Source organism: Numida meleagris, chromosome 3 (genome assembly GCF_002078875.1).
Source record: "Numida meleagris isolate 19003 breed g44 Domestic line chromosome 3, NumMel1.0, whole genome shotgun sequence".
NCBI classification, from domain to species: domain Eukaryota; kingdom Metazoa; phylum Chordata; class Aves; order Galliformes; family Numididae; genus Numida; species Numida meleagris.
The window spans coordinates 38354590-38375162 of NC_034411.1; the positions used below are offsets into that span (position 1 = coordinate 38354590).

At 39.8% G+C, this 20573-nt stretch overlaps 2 protein-coding genes across 4 annotated transcripts in view; both read left to right on the forward strand.

Moving 5' to 3' along the window:
- Positions 1-10773, forward strand: part of ARID4B (AT-rich interaction domain 4B) — an 87618-nt gene extending 76845 nt beyond the window's left edge. For all 3 annotated transcript variants that reach the window (XM_021391616.1, XM_021391619.1, XM_021391617.1), the window contains 6 exons: positions 725-917; positions 2729-3937; positions 5603-5716; positions 6278-6493; positions 7857-8003; positions 8985-10773. In XM_021391616.1, coding sequence (XP_021247291.1) covers positions 725-917; positions 2729-3937; positions 5603-5716; positions 6278-6493; positions 7857-8003; positions 8985-9115 — 2010 coding nt within the window. In that variant the 3' untranslated portion in view covers positions 9116-10773. The remainder of the gene's footprint in view (positions 1-724; positions 918-2728; positions 3938-5602; positions 5717-6277; positions 6494-7856; positions 8004-8984) is intronic.
- Positions 13515-20548, forward strand: RBM34 (RNA binding motif protein 34). Its single transcript, XM_021390013.1, has 11 exons — positions 13515-13637; positions 13760-13892; positions 14294-14433; positions 15416-15635; positions 16226-16285; positions 16833-16876; positions 17333-17416; positions 17629-17692; positions 17783-17825; positions 19406-19524; positions 20203-20548. The coding sequence occupies exons 1-11, from the start codon at positions 13600-13602 to the stop codon at positions 20476-20478; spliced, it is 1221 nt and encodes a 406-aa protein (XP_021245688.1). The 5' UTR covers positions 13515-13599; the 3' UTR covers positions 20479-20548.

Below are 20573 nucleotides of genomic sequence, written 5' to 3' on the forward strand. Positions count from 1 at the left end.
CTAAAACTTTTTTAAAATCAAAGTTTTATTCTTTCACTTGGAGAGTGTGGAGGGAAGCTTCTCTTTCCTATATTTCTTGTGAGATTTTAAGTATGCTCTTAAAGAAAAACGAAGATCCACCAGTGCTTGGGAGCTGACTCTGGGACTGGAATTTGGGAGCTCCCTCTGCTGACTGGAGAGCAAACGTATGAGTAGTCCACGTGTATGTGACTTTCTTTAGAATTCTACTTCATAGGATTTCTTTCAAAAGTCACTCTCCTAAAACTGATGTTCAGGCTTAGGTTACGATATGTTCTTTGTTGGGCAATGGAAGGCTAGGAAGCTTTTCTTTCTGCCACAGATGTCAGTGTGTTTCTCCTTTCCCCCAGCACTGCGGTGCCTCTGGTATCTGAGTGTTGTTCCAGAGCTCCCTGCCCCACTGTGACAATCAGAATCCTGCCCCACCCTGCGACACTTGTACCTGCCAGTCTGACATCCAGTGGTGCCACTGCAACACTGGCTGTGTTTGCTTTCCCGTTTGTGGTAGCACTGACTTAGTTCCTGCCCTTGGTACAAATATTTCAGCATGGGTCATCGCAGAAAGGTATTTCTCATCTTTTAAACAAAGAGGGATGCTTTTCTTTTCAGGTTGAACGTTCAAGATAATTCTAAGCATGTCTTGACTGTAGTCTATTTTGAGATCTATGCTCAAAGTAAAGAGTTTTTAATCTTTTCTTTCATGCAGCATAAAACTGACAAAGAAAAGGAAGAGAAGTATTCTCCAAAAAACTGCAAATTACGACGTTTATCAAAGCCACCATTTCACACCAGCACTTCACCAGAGACTGGGTCCAAACTTGATAGCACTGAAGCCAAAAATAGTGAACAAGCTCCTGTTAAATCGATAGAAATTACTTCTATCATTAATGGGCTTCAAGGTACTGTACATAAACTTTTTGAATTCTGTAATATTGCTTTTAAATGTAGTAAATGACAGTGCAGAGTAAATGATGCAACTGTGTGCTTCTCAGTCTGGCTATCTCTTTCATTATGATATCATCTTCAGAAGTAAGCCTTGAACAAAAGCAATATTCATGTTTTCTGAAAAATGGGTATTGTGGATTCAGTGTATGTTAAGTCTTAAGAACTGTATTTTTTTGACATCTTTTTCTTTGATACACAGCCAAGCTTTTTTCCTTCCTATATTATTTCTAAATTTTTAAGTTTTGATTCATGGGGTTCTAAAAGTTGCATAAATCTTCCTTGTCTTGAAAAATTGAAGTAATGAAGCTAGGCGTCGTATCAGCAAATCTGTTGTTCCTAACATTGCTTCCCGCTTCCCATGCCTTTACAGCAGCACTGCAATAACTGGCTGCTTCTCTTCTTTGTCAGTTTCCTGCATTTCCTCCGAAAAAAAGAAACAGTATATGATCTATGTAGTTTGGATAAGGACTCGTGAAAGTTATGTGACTATAATAACCTTTCAGACACTCAGGTTTGGTAATGTTGGCTACTGAGTTTCATATTTATAGGTGCGATAACAGTTACCATAATCTTAAGCTTTCTTTCCTTAGGAAAACAGGAACAAAAAAGCAATTAGGTGTGTTGAACGTGACGTTGTTAAAATTATTCTGTAATCAACTTCTCCTTACAAAAGCACAATTTAATAAGTCTTTTTGTGACATTTTTTGAAAGCTAGGTATTTTCAATGTTATATAATTACTTTCCATGAATGCTTTTTAATTGTGTGCTACTCTCTTTGTTATTCAGTCCACGTAGATTCATGCTGTGGGTTGAAACAACTTTTTTTCCTTAAAGTATAAAATGCTCTACTGTTTTACTATATTTTTCCACAATTTTAGAGCTGTTTGCTCAAAACTTTACATGTCTTTTTTTTAAATTGGAATGAATAAGTCTTTTTTATTTGGCTTTCCTTTGAAGGGCGCTGCAGACTAAACCAGTTGAGAGGAAACAATGGTGGACTTGATTTTTTTGTTATTTTTATTAGTGGAGTTCTTTTGTTTTCATTTTACATTTTACATTTTACATTTCATTTTTTGTATCTCATGTATTTGTAATAGTAGTGTAGTTTTGGTCCACTATGGCACAGAGAGACAAGTATTGAGTCCATTTTATGTGCCAGACTTTAGAACTCTAAGCCATAATGTCTACCATAAATTTTCAATTGGAAAATGCAAACAAAAATGGAAGTGTGTTGTAAAACTTGCTTTCAGATTGCGACTTAAGGTGAAGATTAAGATTCTGTATATTTTAAAAGAAATTGCTGAGGAAAAAAAAACACCTGAGTTAATGTTTCCCAAGATATTTTGTTCAGGATCTCTCTTCTGCCTGCCAATATGCTCTTCTTTAAGCTAGCTGTATTTCAGCAAAACCTCTTTTAAAAAAAAAAAAGTAACGAGAGCTGGCAATTAGGGTAAGAATAAAGCTTTGGTTTATTAAGCAGAAGTTGATATTACATGAATTTGTAACCAGTGTTATTTAAGGGAAGGCTGCAGCTCACTATGCTTCCTGGAGGTATACAACACAATTTTCCTGGTTCCTGATATATCTATTATCCCTTCTAAGAACAAGAATAAATGTTGAAGTCCTTCTGATGTACAATTTAAATATGTACTGCTAGAAATCCCTGTAGCATGTGATCGTATCTGTACAGTTTTATTTATTTTTTTAGTATTTGTAACCAAAATCGAGACCAACTTTCTTTGTTTTAATTTTTATTTTTAACTAGCTTCTGAAAGTTCTGATGATAGTGAGCAAGAAGATGACCAAAGTGCCCAGAACATAGATGCTGATGGCAAAGAGGAACCTCAGCATGAAGCTGCGAGCCAAGATAAAAATGAGTTGTGTCTAAAAGAAGAACAGGACAGTTCATCCCTCCCAGAGGAAACTAAAGCTCTGACAGATACAGTAGCGCCCAAGTCAGGATCCAAGTCTCCTGAAAGATTGCGGAAAGAGATGGAAGAGTTATCTGAAGATACTGACTCTGATGGAGAAGATGAAGCCACGAAAAAGAAAAAGGATGTAAAAAAGGAGGTTGGGGATAAAACAGCAAAACCACAAGTAAAACGTGGTAAACGAAGATACTGTGTTGCAGAGGAATCTTTAAAGACTGTGTCGCCTAACAGAAAGGATGAGAAGTCCAAAAACAAAGATTCCCTTAGTTTAGAAAACAGCAGCAACAGCTCCTCAGATGAAGACGAGGAAGACAAATCTAAGCTGAAAATCACCCCCACTAAAAAGTACAATGGATTAGAGGAGAAAAGGAAGTCTTTACGGACAAGTACTTTCTACTCAGGATTTTCTGAAGTGGCAGAGAAAAGGATAAAGCTTCTAAATAACTCTGATGAAAGACTTCAGAACACCAGAGCAAAGGATCGAAAAGATGTCTGGTCAAGTATTCAGGGACAGTGGCCGAAGAAAACGCTGAAGGAATTGTTCTCGGACTCTGACACCGAAGCTGCTGCCTCCCCTCCACACGCTGCGCCAGAGGATGCTGCAGCAGAGGAGCAGCTTCAGACTCTTGCAGAAGAAGACATTTCTTTGCCTAGCTCTGAACTTGAAAAACCTTTGCCATCTAATGTGGATGTTAAACCTATTGAGGAAAAACCAGCTGAAATGGGTGAAAAGAAAGTTGAATTTCCAAGCAGCGGCAGTAATTCAGTGCTAAATACTCCTCCTACAACTCCTGAATCACCGTCATCTGTAACTGTAACAGACAGTAGACATCAGTCCAGTGTTGCTGTCTCTGAGACACTGCCACCAAATCAAGAAGAGATAAGAAGTATTAAAAGTGAAACTGACAGCACAATAGAAGTGGACAGTGTAGCAGGGGAGCTGCAAGACCTCCAGTCTGAGGGAAATATTTCTCCAACAGGTTTTGATGCCAGTGTCAGCTCCAGTAGTAGTAATCAACCAGAGCCAGAGCATACCGAAAAAGGTAAATGAAAGCAGAAACAGTGGTGTCTTCAACCTAACATATCTCATTTTTTGCGTGGCTGATGTATTTTCATTGTTATGGTTACACTGCTGAAAAGTTGTTGAAGGAAGCAGTAGCCAGCTCTCTGCTTCAAATCTGTAGAAATGGCATAATCACTTACTGAATAAAAGATAATCTGCCAGGAAGCTTCTTGGCCTTTCAGTAAGAATTTGCAGTAGTTTTAATGAGGAATAAATTATATAAGAATAAAGCTTATACCAGAGGTGACGATAAAAGCCTGGAATGAACTGTAATACACTGTGTAGGGAAAATATACTAGCAATCTGAATGCATTTGAAAATACTTTGCTTGCAAGTAGATTGTATTGCTGCTTTGCTTTACAGAGAATCAAAATTTTATCTGCTTGTGGGGGAGAAGAATAATGCCAGTCGTTGTATGTTCAGGCAGCCATTTCAAGCTTCTTTAATAGAAAACAACAAAAAATAACAAAGCAAACAAGTAAACAACAACAAGAAAAACAAAACCCAGACTGATCACAAGCATTCACCTGATTAGCAATATTTCAGATACGATTTTGCAGACTAAAGTTCACATCTTGAGACCACTAGAGTACAGGGCTTAATAAACACTGTTAACACTTGTACACGTAATGTCAATATACTGTCTAGTTTTTAACTATTTGCTAGACAGGATCCCAAAGCTTTTTTGTGAGATGCAGTGGCTGTTTCACAGCTCCGTGAGAATTATGGCTACTTCTAAAAACCATTAACCTGCCTGAAATGAATGAAATAATGAAAAGGGAAAAAAAAAAAGTGTCTGAATATAAACCTGAACACAGAAGTGATTCATTCATCCCCACAGATTTTAGTTCTGTCAGATAAAAATAATTAATTATCTCAAAATGCCCTTAACGTGCATTACCTTCGTGATTCTGGGTTTATTGCATTCTTCCTCCAACAGAGCAGTTCATTGTTCAGGGGAGAGTTTGGAAGAGGTATATTTGTAGCCCGCAGTACATAAGCCTGTATTACTTCACCAATTTATAGATGTGTAATCTACTTTTTCCCCACTGTTGTTGCAAATACCAGTAGATCTTTTCCTTTGCTTTTTTTTCTATTTGTTTGCCCTTTTTGTTGCCTCATTTCTGTTGCCTGGTGTTTTTTAAATGCTAAGGTTTTTATATATTCAGTTAATGTTATCACTGATAACAAATTACAGTTTTATTTTTTTCTCAGAGCTTCCAAGTGCAACAGATTTTTTTCCAGCATGTTTCACTTCCAGGAGTTCTTGATTTTTGAAACAAATGAATTCAGATAAAATTTACTATATTGAAGTCTGTGTATGCGTGTATATATGTACACATGTTTATATTCCTATATACGCATATACATGGAATATATAATTTCCGTGTGGTTCAAGAAAAATTCTGATGATGCATTGAAGGAAGTTACTTGCAGTCATCTCATGTGCACACTTACCAGCAAACCATTTTCCATCTTCCTTTACCTCCTCTTTTCAGTCTAAGTAGAAAGGTGAGCCATATTTAGTGCAGAGAGGAACAGTTGCACTGCTGTTCAAGCTTAAGCTCTGAAGTGTTTTCCTGAGATTTTGAGAAAAATACAGAGAAGTGCAAGTATTTAATTTTTTCTTTTTTTCCAATTGCAGTCTGTACAGGCCAAAAGAGACTTAAAGATGCTCAGGGAGGAGGCAGCTCCTCAAAAAAGCAGAAAAGAAGCCACAAAACATCTTCTGTGAACAACAAAAAGAAGAGCAAAACTAGTAAGTACAGCAGTTCAGTATGAAATGGGCATCGTTTCTTTTAACAATTGTAGAAGAAGCCTGGTAATTATAATGCTCTCATCAGGGAATTCTTAACACTGTTTAAATGAAGAAACCATTTTGCTGAATGCCAAAGTGTTTTTAAATGCCTCATGTCATTTCTGGACCTATTTCTTGGAGGTATTTAATAGCTTGTAATTCAGGAAGACTAAGAATAGTGAGTATTTCACACGTAGTAGGTCTGGGATCTTTGTTACCACAGGAAGAAAAAAGATAGCAATATCCGTTGTGTGATGATCTCGTGTTATAGAGGAGAGACAGACCTGGATGAAACTATAGTTTCTATTTTCTGCCTGTTTTGTGGTCTGATTTTTAGGTCAGCGATGCAAAAGCCTGTGTGCTGAGCTTCTATGCCAGAAAATTGTATCATTTTAGGGTGAAAAAGATTTCAGTCAGATAAACGCATTTCGTATGAAAATCAGCATAGGAGGAACTTCTGATAAGCTTTGGTTTGGGCTGAATGGCTGTTTTATTTTGTAATATGTTGTCTTGTTTCTTCAGCCAACAGCAGCGATAGTGAAGAACTATCTGCTGGTGAAAGTGTGTCCAAGACTCAGCCAGCAAAATTGGTTTCTACAGGCATGAAATCTCACCAAACCAAATCACTTTCAAGAACGCAATCTCCAGGAAAATGTGGGAAAAATGGAGAGAAGGATTCTGATCTCAAAGAACAGAATAATCGCTTGCCCAAAGTTTACAAGTGGAGTTTCCAAATGTGTAAGTATTTTCTTAAAAACATACCTAATGTAGTCTTGAAATATAGAATGATTTCTTGAGTTGAGTTTTTTGCTTTTTTTCTTTAAAATTATTCTATTTCTACTTTGCTCAACTTTATGGTTAAATTCTAGTTTTAAAACACTTGCTTTATTCTGCAATTCAGGAAATTACCTCTCCTGCTCTTCCAATATTCTTTTAAAAATGGCTCCTGCGTGACTTAATATTCTTGCTGTCTGGTGCTTACCTGTCATGCAGGTCTTTCATTGTTTTACTCCTCATTCTGTAGTTATTGTTCAGGCATTTGTAACTTCTTTTCCCTTCTGTTTTGCTTAAATGAACCAGAGCTTGTTCAGTATTTCTAGTAGTAAGAGCTTTTGGTGCATTTGTGTCAGTCAGCTACAGGTACACAGAGCAGGCTGTGAGCTTCCCTAGTATTGAAGGGATCACACGTTTATCTGAAAAACATCACAGTAGCTTTATTAATGCCTCATTGCTATAAGTGCAACTTTTCATTGCCTGTGTGTATGCTATTGCAGTATTACAGTGGGAAGAGAAGAGAAATTGGACAAAATGCTAGATGATTTAAGCTCTCTTCTTCAGTATAACAATAAGCAAACAATTGAAAAATAATTCTCTTAAAACAAAAACTTGTTTTTAGCCCTCTCTCTTAGCATCTAGGAGTTTATCTAGTCAGCAATAAATTGTTCTCCTTAGTACCAACCATGGATGTGTGTAGAAATTCATGAATTACTTTTTTTTTACTTTAAAAGGTCAAATTGAAACTGTGTGACATGAGTGATTTAAATTACTTAAAATTATCCATAACATCTCATTCAGTATTCACAGATGACCTTAATATATGTCAAATCTCTGAAGTTCTCAGAGCATTATGCTCTGCTATTCTGTGCTCGGTCACAGACTGCCTGAAGGCTGCCGTTCCTTACATAACGTAGAAAGAGCTGGTGCAGCACATCATGCAGACACTTGTGCTGAATTGTTTTTGCCAGCAGTATTCCTTCATGCCCTTGCAAGCTATTTCTGAGAGATTCTGACTATGTTTTCTCAGCTCTGAGTCTCTGACGTATATTTTCCTACAACTCTCATGAAGAAAGGAATGCATGCACCATCTTGTCCCACTCCCTTAAAAAGAAAAACAAAAACAACTGTATCCCTGTTGATATCACTTAAAAACAATAACACAAACTGTAGTAATAAACAGCAGTTACTGTTGCTGTGTTTCCTGGCTTTGCCATCTGCTACGTCAAAGCACGTCACCAAGGTTTGAGTACTTCCTACTTCACTGCAATTGAGAAGTTTTTAGAAATGCTGCAGACCAGTAATTAACAGACTGTTTACCTTGCAGCTGACTTGGAAAATTTGACCAGTGCTGAGCGCATAACTGTTCTTCAAGAAAAACTGCAGGAGATCAGGAAACATTACCTGTCCTTAAAGTCTGAGGTAGCCTCCATTGACCGGAGAAGAAAGCGCTTAAAGAAAAAGGAGCGAGAAAGTAAGTGTGGGAGCTCAATTTTTCTTTTAAAGGGCTGAATCAAATATCACATTATTAAGCTATTGATAGGAGTTGGATAGTTTTTAGGAAGACACGTGCCATTAGTTTGGTTTGGTTGTATGGTTGTTTGTGTTTGTTTGTATTTAACATTTTATATGGTTTCTTTTTTAACTTTTGAAGGTACAGTTCAGGCATCCAGTGATACTTAATCAACCTTATGTAAGGGAGGTGGTGAGACAGGCAATCTGTTTTATTTAGGTAGAGCTGCTTTTTATATGGAGGGGAAAGCATGATAAACTTCTCTAAGCTGTGAACAAAGCATCTTAAATTAGTGAATAACTTACAGTACAAGTTGAAGACAAGTGCTGGCTTACTAGAGTATTTTTTGTGTGGCTGGTTCAGACTTTCCCCTTAGCATAAATGCTGTGTTATGGGTTCAAAGGAGATAAATAAAATATCTTGTTTCTCTTGCTTTACTTCTGTATGAAATGTTCTAGTGTGCCTGCTTCTAACAACATTTAAAGGATTTTTTCCACATCTCATTTTTATCTGCATTATTAGCAGTACTCTGCCACATGTAGCAAGAATTTTGTGGCTGAAGCCATCACATGGGCACAACAGCTGCTTCTTGGTTGCCCAGGCAGGCTGTACATGCAGGTTCAGTGCTGGGACAAGGCCCTGCCTCTGCAAATTCCCATGGGAAAGAGAATTGATGACTGTGCCTGTGAGGCAGGAATGACTCGACATCATCTGGCTGAGTCCTTGATGTGGGTCGTCAGTGAACCAGGGCTGGAGGAGGGCAGTGCTATGCTGTCTTGTACATAGCTTAGCTTGTCTTGCAGAGTATTTAGCACAAAAGCTGGGGAATGAAGGATTTTTTCTTCTAATTACTAGGCATTAGATGTTGGAGTCAGTATATATAAATCCTTTTTATTGCCAAATTTGTGAATTTTTAAAACGTGTTTTCTTGTTCCCGTGCAGGTGCTGCTACTACATCATCTTCCTCCTCATCGCCTTCCTCCAGTTCCATTACGGCTGCAGTTATGTTAACCTTAGCAGAACCATCTATGTCAAGTTCATCACAAAATGGAATGTCAGTTGAGTGCAGGTGACAGCAGGACTTGCCAAAGCACTTTGCACTTAATGGCTGCTGAGGGCCACTCTTTTCTTTTTTTTTTTTAGTTTTTTTTATACTGCACAGTGGCACAAAAATCAGACAAGCACTATTTTGTATTTAAAGTTGTTTCTTGACAAGCTAACTTTGCACTTAAGTGCACTTTTATGAAGAAAAAAGTACAACAAACTGCTTTTCCTCAAGCAATAATTGTTTCCAACTTGTCTGGGAATTGTAAGTCCAGTGACTGGAAGGCCTTCCACTGTGGCAAATGGAGGCTGTTCACTGCCTGTAGAGACAGTACAATAAGCATATAGTTGTTGGGTTGATCTAAATAAATGTGGTAAGGCTTACTGTACATGTATTCCTTGGTATTTTGTTAAAGCTGGAACATTTGATATTTTTCCATTTATTTATGACAAATATTGAACCTATTTTCATTTGTACAAGCTAATTGTTTTTTAACTGCTAAGTCACCTTATAGTGGCTTTAATTGTATACGTCAAGCACATGTATTCAATTCACAACCTGCAGTTAGTGGGATGTTTGACATCAGTCCTGATAACCAAATACGAGGATTCCTTTAAAAACAAACAAACAAAACTGACTAATGTTTACAGGTTTGAATTAGGCTTAAATAGGTTACTCTGGGTTTTAATAACCCATTAATTGGAAAGAAACTACTGTACTTTGCCATTTTTCTATAAAACAGTATTTTTTTTTAATTTTGATAAAATACATTATGAAAAAGGAAGAAAATGGCTAACAAACTGTATTAAATCTTAATGTATAAATATTGTATTTAGCCAGTTTAAAGTGTATATTTATTCATAATGGATTATAACAGTTATATTTTTGTGTTTTCTTGTAAATGTTTCTTTTCCCTTAAAGCAACAAATATTTCATTTGTAATGCTTATTTTATTACGAGCTTCAAGGAGAGGACTTCAAGACCGATTAAGGTGTGAGGTTATAATTTGTGGTTGCTGGTATGAACACTGCCACAAAGGGTAGTTGTTTTTAAAATACATAGCTAGCTGAGTGGTAGACATTTAATTTTTTAAATGCCTTGTACAAATTCCAAAACCAACTTCAAACTGTTTTCACTTGTATTGATTTTACGTTGTACGAATCCCAAGCGCTCTCCTGTTAATTATATACCTTTGTAAGACATTTGTATATTGCGGAAGTGTTCATTCAAGCTATTTAATACCTGGCACTGTTAATACACAGTACTTTATTGTACAGATTGTTTTACTGTTTTAATTGTAGTTCTGTGTACTTCTTTTGGCTGGGGAAATAGGGGCTGGCATGTTTTTCTTTGTTTTCTGGCAATACAACATGTAAGAATTCAAAGCATTTTGTTTGTAGATGCTAGAGTGTCAGAATCCTTTACATTTGACTTTTCTAAGAAAAGCATTTTCAGTCTTCGTAGTGTGTGCTTAAGGCTAACTTTATTGATTTTATTGAAAATGGTTTCAAAGTATTCAGAATTGTACAGGACTGTAAAAATTTGTTGACAAACATTGAAGGAAAAGCTTATAGAAAAAAGCTATAAAATATATATTAGGTTCTGCAGAAAATGGAGAATTATGTAATATATTGTACAAATGTAAGCAAAGGCCTCTGAAATAAAATGCCATAGTTTGTGAATCCCTGATTTTGTTTCTAACAGTTTAATTAAGCAACTATAGTGTGTTCATTTAAATGACACCAACCTGCAGGATCAGTTTAGCAAATGACATTTGATGTGGTGTAATAAGCATAGGAAAATTAGACGTGGTACAATGGCTCTGTTTTCCTCGTAGCGGTTGGCTAAAATTGATCTTTTTCAGCATAAGAGTGTTGCTCGTTGACATCATTAAGGCTGCACCAGTTGAAATAAAGATGAGTTTTGATTCATGTTAATCTGGTTAGTTTGAAAAATGTAAAAGGAAGCTCCTGAAGATGCTTGCCGACTCCTAAAAACAACTGGCTAATTTCAGATTTGGTAGAGGTGGAACTTGTATGGACCCTTTAGTTATATCTGCTTGTGCTATGCCTGGCCTTCGTTCTGCTGACCAAAGCAGCTGCACCTGCAAAGTGGTGGATGGCCCCTGAGGCTAGTAAATAACAAATGACTGATGACAGGCTTTGGACACCTTGATCGTTAATAGTTAGCCATGATTTGAGACTGTCAGGAGCAATTTTCAGTAGCTTCAGTGGCGCTACTCCGAAGGTAATATACATGTTTAGGAGAACCAGAGTTGTAATAGCTCAGTGCTGCCTTTAGTTTTGGGAGTTACAGCTGGTATTGATTTAACTGGAAACTGCATTTGGGCAATTGAGCGTATTCAGCCTTCCACTTGCTACTAGTTCTCTATCAGCTCTGCTTCAGTGCCAGTGTTTATGCTTTGATACAATTGTTAACTCCTATATGTGAAGGTTTATTTACTTTCTTAACATGAAATAATGGAGAGATTCTTCATAAAGCTGCCTCCCCAGCCTTCCTCACTGCCCAATTAAGTTAGAAGTGTTTGCAGAAATACAGATTTGGGATGTTTTTTATTACACAGATGTTTAATTTTTGCTGTCTTGCATGTAGTTTAATCACTAATCAGAATCTGTTTTGGGTGTTTTATACTGCACCTCTTCTGTGAAGTGTTTGTAAATGCATTCTCTAGTTCTCGTGTTACTTGTGTCCCTGTGGTTACAAACAAAGATGCTTTTGGCAAACTTTTTGGCTAGGCTAATGTAACGTGAGTTCCAATAAGTGAAATCTGAGCTTCCTTTCAGTCAACATATTGTAATGTTGCTTAAACATGGATGTGCCTTCTGCTTGGCATGCACACTGTGCTTAAAGCTGAAAAAAAGTATGTGCCCATACCTGTGAGCACCTGCTCAGACAACAACCTTAAAAGAAAACTGCTCCTCACTTGTGCATTGCACCTTGGCTGAGTGACAGAATCATTCTGTGTGTCTCACATTTGATGCTCTTGAGACCAGCTGTGTGTAGGCATATGCTGGGAGCTCGTCTGGCTTGAAGGCTGGCTGTATTGCTCCTGATGTGCTTACTTGCATGAGTCCCCACCAGTGCTTGTACTACTTGTTACTGTGTGGTTTCCATCGTGCTGTAACACTTCTTTCTCTGCCTACCTTATGGCTCAAACTCACTCTGGTTGAGTTCCTGGAGGTAATGTGCCTTTTGTTGAGCTTCAGCAATTCTAAGTCTCTCAAATCAGTCAGCTAAATGTTTGTCCAATGTAGTTTTGATGCATTTTGATGGTTCAGCCTATTTTACCCCACCGTTACCTACAAAACTGCTCTGCTGTGTGAAGATAGTTTGGAAATGCCAATACAGGTAGTGCAGCAGCCACTGACAGTTTTCTATAATTCTTGTATTCTCTTAGGTTGCCCATGGGAGTCCCAGCATCCAGGGTGCCAGGTGCATATGTCAATACTAATGCTTTACCTTCATTCTGTAGCTGAATTGCTCGTTGTGCTTCAGTTAGATGCGAGTGCCAATAGAACTGCTAACAGTGGCAGCTCAAAAATGGGCCTGATGTGCCTAAAAGGTCATCATAAGAGTACACAAAGTCAGAGTATCGTGAGTTGGGAGGGACTTGGCATGGATCGCTCAGTCCAACTCCTGGTTCTACACAGCACCACCCAAAAACCAAACTCTACCTCTGAGAGTCATGTCCAAACCTCCCTGAGCTCCTGCACTCGGGGCTGTGCCCACTGCCCTGGGCAGCCCGTTCCATGCCCCCTGCCCTGTGGTGCAGAACCTGTCCCTAACCCCCAGCTGCCCCTCTCCTGACACAGCTCCATGCCGTTCCCTCGGGCCCTGTCGCTGTCACAGAGGGCAGAGCTCAGCGCTGCCCTTCCGCTCCCTGTGAGGAGCTGCAGCCGCCATGAGGCCTTCCCTCAGCTCCTCTGCTCTGGGCTGAGAAAACGCAGTGGCCTCATCACTCCTTGAAAGCTTGGTACCCTTGTACAATAGTACCTTCGCTATCTTTGTAGCCCTTTGTAGTTGTAGTTTTTTTTTGCTTCAGCCTTCAAGTTGCTGGTAATTTTAAATGGTAACGATGTGATAATAATTGGGGAAAAAATGGTGATCTGGGCTGGCAGAGGAAAAGATCGCAATTAGGTGCCAAAATCCTTACACAATTTCATCTGGATCTTAGGTACAGAAGGAAACCAATTGCTTAAGTAGTATTTGGGGATGCATTTGAAGGCCTGAATAGTTCCTTAAGACTAAGCAATGTGTTCATTCAGCTTGTTACATACTACAGAAGTCTCTTATTTCAGCCGCACAACCACGGTAACGATTCAGTATGGCTCCGCCGTACTGCCCTCAGCGCACTCCCTGACCCGCCCCCGTGTAGGCGTCAGGACGACCACGCCGGAGCGGCCCCGCCCCCTCTCACGGCGCCGCCCCCTGCCCGCAGCGTGCGCCTTCTGGAAGTGACGCACTCACTCTACCTTCGGCGCGCTCCCCATCATGGCGGCGCCCCGAGGACGCGCGGAGCCCCCGGTCGGGTGCGTTACCGCGCGCTCTGCCCCATCCCGTTCCCCTTCCCTCCCCTTCTACCGGCGCGCGGCGCTGCTGCCCCGTGGAGCGGCCGGTGCGGGGCGACCGCTGACGCCGCTCTCCCGTGCAGGGCCCTTTGCGGGGACTACGTGGTGGGGCAGGTGGTCGGCAGCCTCTTCTCGGGCGGGGCGGCGGCGGAGCGGCCCCTGGCGGGTCTGTTCCGTGCCGCCGCCCCGCCTCCCGTGCTGGTAGCCGTGCCCAGGGTAAGCTCTGCGTGCCGGGGTAACGGAGCCGTCTCCTTCCGCGTGCGCCTCGGTGTGAGGAGGGCGAATTTTTTTTTTAAGTGTTGGTCAGAGATTTTGGAGTGGGTTTTGGATAGCCCCGACTTCCCCCCCGCCCCCCAGCCCCCAGGGCATGGGTTTGCGGCACGTGTAGCCCGAAGGGATCTACGTGGCCCCGTAGCTGCACAGCATAGTGCCTCCCTGAGGGGGCTCGCTGCCCCTCTTCGCGTTGCAGGAGGAGACACGATGCTGGGCCAGCCCCGGACCTCAAGATACAACGGATATGATCAGTGTTCCAAATAAACTGCAGTTTGTAAAACGCTTGTAGGGTATTTCTGGAACTTTGTTCCTCAAGTTAATTTCTTTGACGTTTTTAAAAAAAGGAAAATAAGAAAAGGAAGCGTACAGAAGTGGAAAAAGCGTCAGAAAGTCAGAGCTCATCTGTCAGAGAAGAACCTCCTAAGAAAGCGAAGAAAACCAGAAAGAAGGAACTTTCAGAAGCAGAGAAGAAGTTGGCAAACAGGTGCGTAGATGGTACCTTCTTAAAAAGATTAAAGAATCTATCTTAATCATGAGACGAAACAATAAAGTTTTAGCCTACTGTTCCTCTCAAGCTTGTGTTTTAAAGTGCTGCTTTTAAGAAGCTTGTGGAAATGTCAAATAGTTTGTGCTAGAAGGTGTTCAGTACTTCATGTTCCTGCAAGAGGTATGCCCTCGGCCCATGGGACCAAAGCCCCCATTAGAGCTGGCGGGGCTGGAGGCTGAGATATCACGTGCTCCCTGGCACAGGGTGACACCTTCAGAGCTGTGCTCAGAGGCACCTTCAGCAGGAGCAAGCTGCTGGCCAGACCTGGTTGTCTTTAGCCTGGTGGCCGCTGTTGTGAACCAAACTGCTCTGTTGCATTGCCCGTTCTTGTAAGCGTGCAGGGTGAGCCAAGGCGCTGTCAGCTCGGGCAGGGAGCTATTCTCCATTCGGTTCCTGTATAACAACATTTGCTTGATTACAGTTCTTGAGGCTCATACTGCGTCCACTTTCTGATATTGTTGTTAAGTTTTCCACGTCCGAGAAAGGAAATAATTTATTTGTCGTTTTGTGTCTGTAGCCTTCTTGTATATGCTATTATGGCAAGTATGTGCAGATAGAGATCTGTTAGTGTATGGATGGATCTCAGAAGATTGTCTGTTGGGATGTCGTAGATGCTGGGAAGAAACCTTTTCTTATTTCTGGCGTGCAAAGATGATTTTTTTTCCCCCTTCAATTTTAGAGCAGTCTTCTGAATTCTTTCATAGCTACACCTAACTAATCGTGAATTTCATGGCCTGGGACAGCAAATAGTTTCCTGTATTACATAACGGTCACATATGTTTACACACAATAGGAAAAAATAACATTTGAAATTTTATGTTGAGCATAAGAATTTAAAATATAAGTAAAAATCTCTCTTTTACCTCAAATGTCCTATTCTTTCCCAACAGTTACAATTTGCTTATCTTTTTCTGAAAAGGGAGAGTGCTTTAGAACAGGCAGATGAAGATGAAGAGCAAAAGCTGTTTCAGAGCAAAGCGAAACAGAAAAAACGGGCTTCTCATGCCGTCGCCAAGAGTGATGTTAATTCCGGTACAGGCGCAACTGTGAAGCAACAGAAGAAGAATGAGGCTGAAGAAACGATTAAAAACAAAAGAACGGTGTTTGTTGGAAATCTGCCTGTCAACTATACTGTTCAGGTATGGGAGCGGATTCTGTCAGCTAAAGGAACGGAAAAGATTACCGCAGTCCCTAGTTTAAGGGAATGTTTCCACTTGGGATCTCGCACATGGTTATGACTAAAATCTCTTATTGTGAAAGTGTGAAATAATACTCATTATCAGAAATTCAGCTGCAGTCTCTTTTGTTTTAGTGGAGTTGGACTTTTTATGGCAGCGGATGCAGTTGTGTTGCTTTAGTAGAATTTGTTGATTTCTTTTTCAACTAAAATCTACACAGTAAATGAGAGCCATAAGTACAAAGCTAGAACCTGCTGCTCATTTTGAATACAATTAATACTTCAGATTTTTACACAGCGTACTTAAAATTTATACCATCCTCAGTTGTTAGGGATATGGATTCAGTTTTGGTAGCCCATAGAATAAGAAGTGGCCACAGAAAACACAGAAATAGTTGCAAGTTGCTGCCATGTTTTTAGTAGCTTGTTAACATACCTTGTACGAGTGAAGTGAAAATAGTATAAAATTCACCTCAGTAGTAGGTGTTCAACATTAATTCTTGCTATCAGGATGCAGAAATACATTGAACATCTGTTATGTTTTCTGTTCAGATGCTGAAGTCTCTTTTTAAAGAATACGGACAAATAGAATCCATTCGATTCCGTTCTGTGGTACGTTCTTTCCTCTGATGTTTTATGTTACCTGCTTTTCTGACCTCACAGATACCGTTCCTAAGGCTTGTATCTTCATTAATTCAGAAGCAGGTTTAGGTAGGTGTATTTCACCATTACAAGAAGCATTGGTGTTACTACCACAGAGCCACCTTTCCTTTCATCACGTTTTATTCTTCCTGTAACAGCAGTTTGTACCATCAGAGATGTTTTTCTCTGAGAAGGCCTTTATTATTGCTGATTTAACTGAAGTATCATTTAGCTATTTTTAAATTACAGTCGCAAAGGCATATTCGTTGTAAATCTGTGTACCGTGTAAAGCAGTTGAAGATAATTGTCTTGGATCTCAAGAAACATAATAGATTAGGCCAAAGCAAGCTGTATAATTTTGAGATATCTTTTGATCATCACAAATATCCATTTGCTCAGTGTACTGACTAAATAACTTGGAGTGGGAGCGGTACCTGTTTGACTTTCTGTTCAAGAACAAATAGTTGGGATATGTTGTTACTGTGGTCACTTAATTAAAGCTCTTTTTATCTTAAAGGTTCCAGCAGAAGATACTTTATCCAAAAAGTTAGCAGCCATAAAGTAGGTTCTGCTTTTGAGTTTCTTGCTTTATTTTTCAAAGAAGTATTTCTTTAAGTGTTGTTCAGTGTTCAGCTGTATCCTTTCTTTGTCTTTTGTTTCTTTGATTTTTGTTATTACCTTTGAGTATATGCGGTTCTTTTGACAAGTGAAAAGGAATTATATGCCTAGTGTAGCAATAAATAATTGTTAGATCGCATTTGTTCTATTTTAGGAAGGAAGTAGACAGTAATTGTCTTTAATTCCTTTGGATGTATTTATGAGCTGAGGAAGCTTAAGTGGGGTGTGTATACAGGCTGTGTAAGATGTACGGTGGGACTTCTTTGGACAGAATATGCTTACAAGAATTGAAGTTGCTCCTGTGTGCAGAACAGGGGAGACATAAACTTGCTTAACAAGAAGTGCTCGTGCACCACATACTATCAGAATTATTTTAAAAGTGTCTTTTTCCTGTTCCAGGCGTAAGATTCACCCTAACGTGAAGTACATTAATGCTTACGTTGTATTTAAAGAAGAACGTGATGCTATTAAGGCTCTAAAAAAGTAAGTCATGGCTTTGTTCCTTGTGCCTGTTGAGAAGGCAGATATGCAGAGTGTTTACAGATAAATTTAAACTGCCTCCTGTTTTTTGCTTGAATTAAAGATGTTATTTTCAAACTTAAATTTGCGTTTTGTAAAAATGCTATGCAGTGACATTGTAAATTAAGTAATACTTAATCGTTTCATTTTAATTTTTTTTCTTTTGACTACAAAAGAAACGGAACAGAAGTTGCAAGTGGATTTCACATCAGAGTTGACAGTGCATCAGAAAACAGTTTGGTAAGTAGTGTGTGACACAAAAACTCACGTTCTGTGTTTTGCTGTAACAAATGACTTAGTGGTTTTCAATCTCTTCCTTGTTTTCTTTAGCATGACAATAAGCGATCTATATTCTTGGGAAATCTGGCGTATGGTAAGTCAAATGGAACGTCATGCCTCGTTTTATGCTTATGGAATATGCTGAGATTGGGATTTTTTAAATTTATTGTTTAGGGTACCATGTTTAGGTAGCTAACTATCATTTGTTGGAATCTTTTAAAATAGCAGTTTTATTTTTTGACAGAAACACCGAATGGGTTAAGTTTTTGGCAGGTGCTGCACATGAATTGTTTTCTTCTGTTATATTTCTAGAACTACAGGTGCTTTTATTTCTTATTGTTACTTCATGTTTCTTAAGTAAATATGACTAAGCTGCATATGTCATAGCTTAATAAACTGCCAAATGCGTGCTTGGATTTGTTTGTGAGCCACTTCCAAGTGATACCCAGGGATGGCTTCTAATTCTGATGCTCATCTGCGAGCCACAGGATGAATGACTCTGTCCAGGCAGCTGTTTGCTGTGAGTTGCTAGCTGAGTGGAGGTGCTTCCTGTGTAGTACAGGTCAGTGCTTAATGAATGTTCAGCTGCTTCTGAGTAAATGAAGGGGTCACCATCAGGTGTGGTCCATATGAGGGTATTAATGGAGTGAGGGTGCTTGGGATAACTTGCTTTGGGGTGTGGTGTGTAAATATGGAGGACGAAGGCATGTCCTGTGCCAATAACTTACCAAAGAACCAGTATCATTAAAACTCGACCTGTCTGAAAAGCTGGAGAGGTGACAGATCTGAGTATGGTAACGTTTCTCTGCTGCGTAGGGCTTGTGTCAGTACTGTCTGTTCTTCTGTGCATCCTGCAGGAAAAGTGCAGTTTGGACATGGACAGTACTCTGGAAAAATGACTTCAGCACCTTGAACTTTTCTCAGCACATTAAATTCCCATTCAATTAAAGCCACACGATCAAATTCAGACCCTCCCCAATGCGCAGATGTATCTGTGTCGAGGGACTTAGCATAGAATACAGTGTACCTATACAAAAAAGAGAGTAACCTGTGTTTTAGTACTTTACATCCCACTTGTCTTTCCAGTTGCATTGGCATGAGACTGAGAACGCCTCACACATGTGGCCACTATCAGAGTAGTCTTATTAAATCCTGTTTCCCCCATTCAGCTAAAATTAAGTTCAGTCACTGAGCATCAGGCTTCAGGAACGGCCAGCTCAAGTTTGGTATCATCAGTATTAATTCTCTCAGAAATAGGAAGGATTTGCAGAAATGTTGCTTGAATCTTCATTTCCGCTGTGTTCAAACCATAACTGAAATTATTTGAAAAAATGTACTTTGGTCTTCACCCTCATTTATGATTTGTATTGTAGTTTTTAAAGGTTGGGGATCAGTGAGTGTCAAAGGAAACAGTCCTTATCTAAGGTCTGCAAGTACCAGCACTTAGAAACTGCTTTCAAATGATACACAGAAATAGCTTAGAATTCCCATGCTGCCTGCATTGTTAACTTGCTGGCATTTCTCCAAAACACTGATATTTGTGTACTTAAACAAATTTATACATTTAGATATGTTTGTGTACCTAAATTGGTAAACGTAAAATATTTGGATTTAGGCTGGGCTTCTAAAGCTGTCTCTCTGAAGAGACATGTCTCTTGCTGTGCTTGCCTGCAGACATCAGTGACAACGCTGTGCGAGAGCACTTTGCTGACTGTGGAGATGTAGTAGCGGTGCGGATTGTGCGCGACAGACAGACCGGCATGGGCAAAGGCTTTGGCTACGTTCTGTTTGAGGTACGTACGAACGGCAGGCTTCAGGACACCGGACATTATTCAAAATCTGAACTGGGAATTGCTGTTATGGCATTACCTAACGTGTTTTTTCGCATGTATGCAATGTTAAATGGTAGTGCTGTTTTGAACCTTAAAAGTAGCTTCCACCAGTCCTGTGGAGGCAGATGCAAAGTGGTTATTTTAGGTTGAGGATGAAGAAAAGTTGCGAAACACTGGGGTGAAAGAAATTAAGGGAAAGATTTAATGGAGGAAACAGTGAATTCACTCGGTGTAATAGCAACGTTCTCCCATTAGTTATCTTTCAAAATGTAAGTGAATTCTTTTCTGCAGCCATTTTTGCAGCTCCTTCTCCCTAAATGTTGCTTTTTCGTGCTTTTCTCCCAGCCTCATCTTACTCAGTTTATTTCCTGCAACCCAAGATCTTCTTGTTCCCCAGTTTCTCCTTCCTGTCTCTGTCTTCCATGACTGTTGTAAGCTGTTTCAGAGTTCCCTTTCAAGAACACGTGCCCCAGTGCATAAGCCCTATAAGCGTGTGTGTGCTTCTGAGTCATTCAGGAAATAAAGGCAGTCGGGTGCCCTCTGTTGTAAAATCTTGCCCATGAGAATTAAAGAAAGGGAACCGGTTATTGGGAAGGCATCAGTTGGAGTGTGCTACTTTTCAAATGTCTGTTCTCGCAGAATACGGATGCTGTACATCTTGCTCTGAAGCTCAACAACTCTGACTTGATGGGACGAAAGCTCCGCGTGAAACGTTGCGGTGACAAGGGCAAAGCCCCACAGAAAAGCGCCACGAATCGGTCTCGTGGCCCTAAGGACAGAGCTCAAGCCGCATTAAAAAACAAGAGAGGCTCTAATGATTCATTTGTTGGCGAAAAAGCAAATCCAGCCAAAAAGAGCTCTAAGCCCAAAAGACTGAAAAGCATTACTAAAAAGAAAGGCAGGAAAAACAAGTAGCCTTTTGCACAGCAAACCCAGCTATGTAGAAATGTTGGTTCTTTTTAATAAAATCGATGCATACAAGGGCGTTCTGTCGTGAGCTGTTTCCGTCC

Bases quoted from the DNA above. Each gene is read 5' to 3' on its own strand.
- RBM34 (XM_021390013.1), top strand. From the start codon at position 13,600: ATGGCGGCGCCCCGAGGACGCGCGGAGCCCCCGGTCGG. The intron at 13,638-13,759 runs GTGCGTTACCGC...TCTCCCGTGCAG, and splicing joins CGCGCGGAGCCCCCGGTCGG to GGCCCTTTGCGGGGACTACG. The intron at 19,525-20,202 runs GTACGTACGAAC...CTGTTCTCGCAG, and splicing joins TTGGCTACGTTCTGTTTGAG to AATACGGATGCTGTACATCT.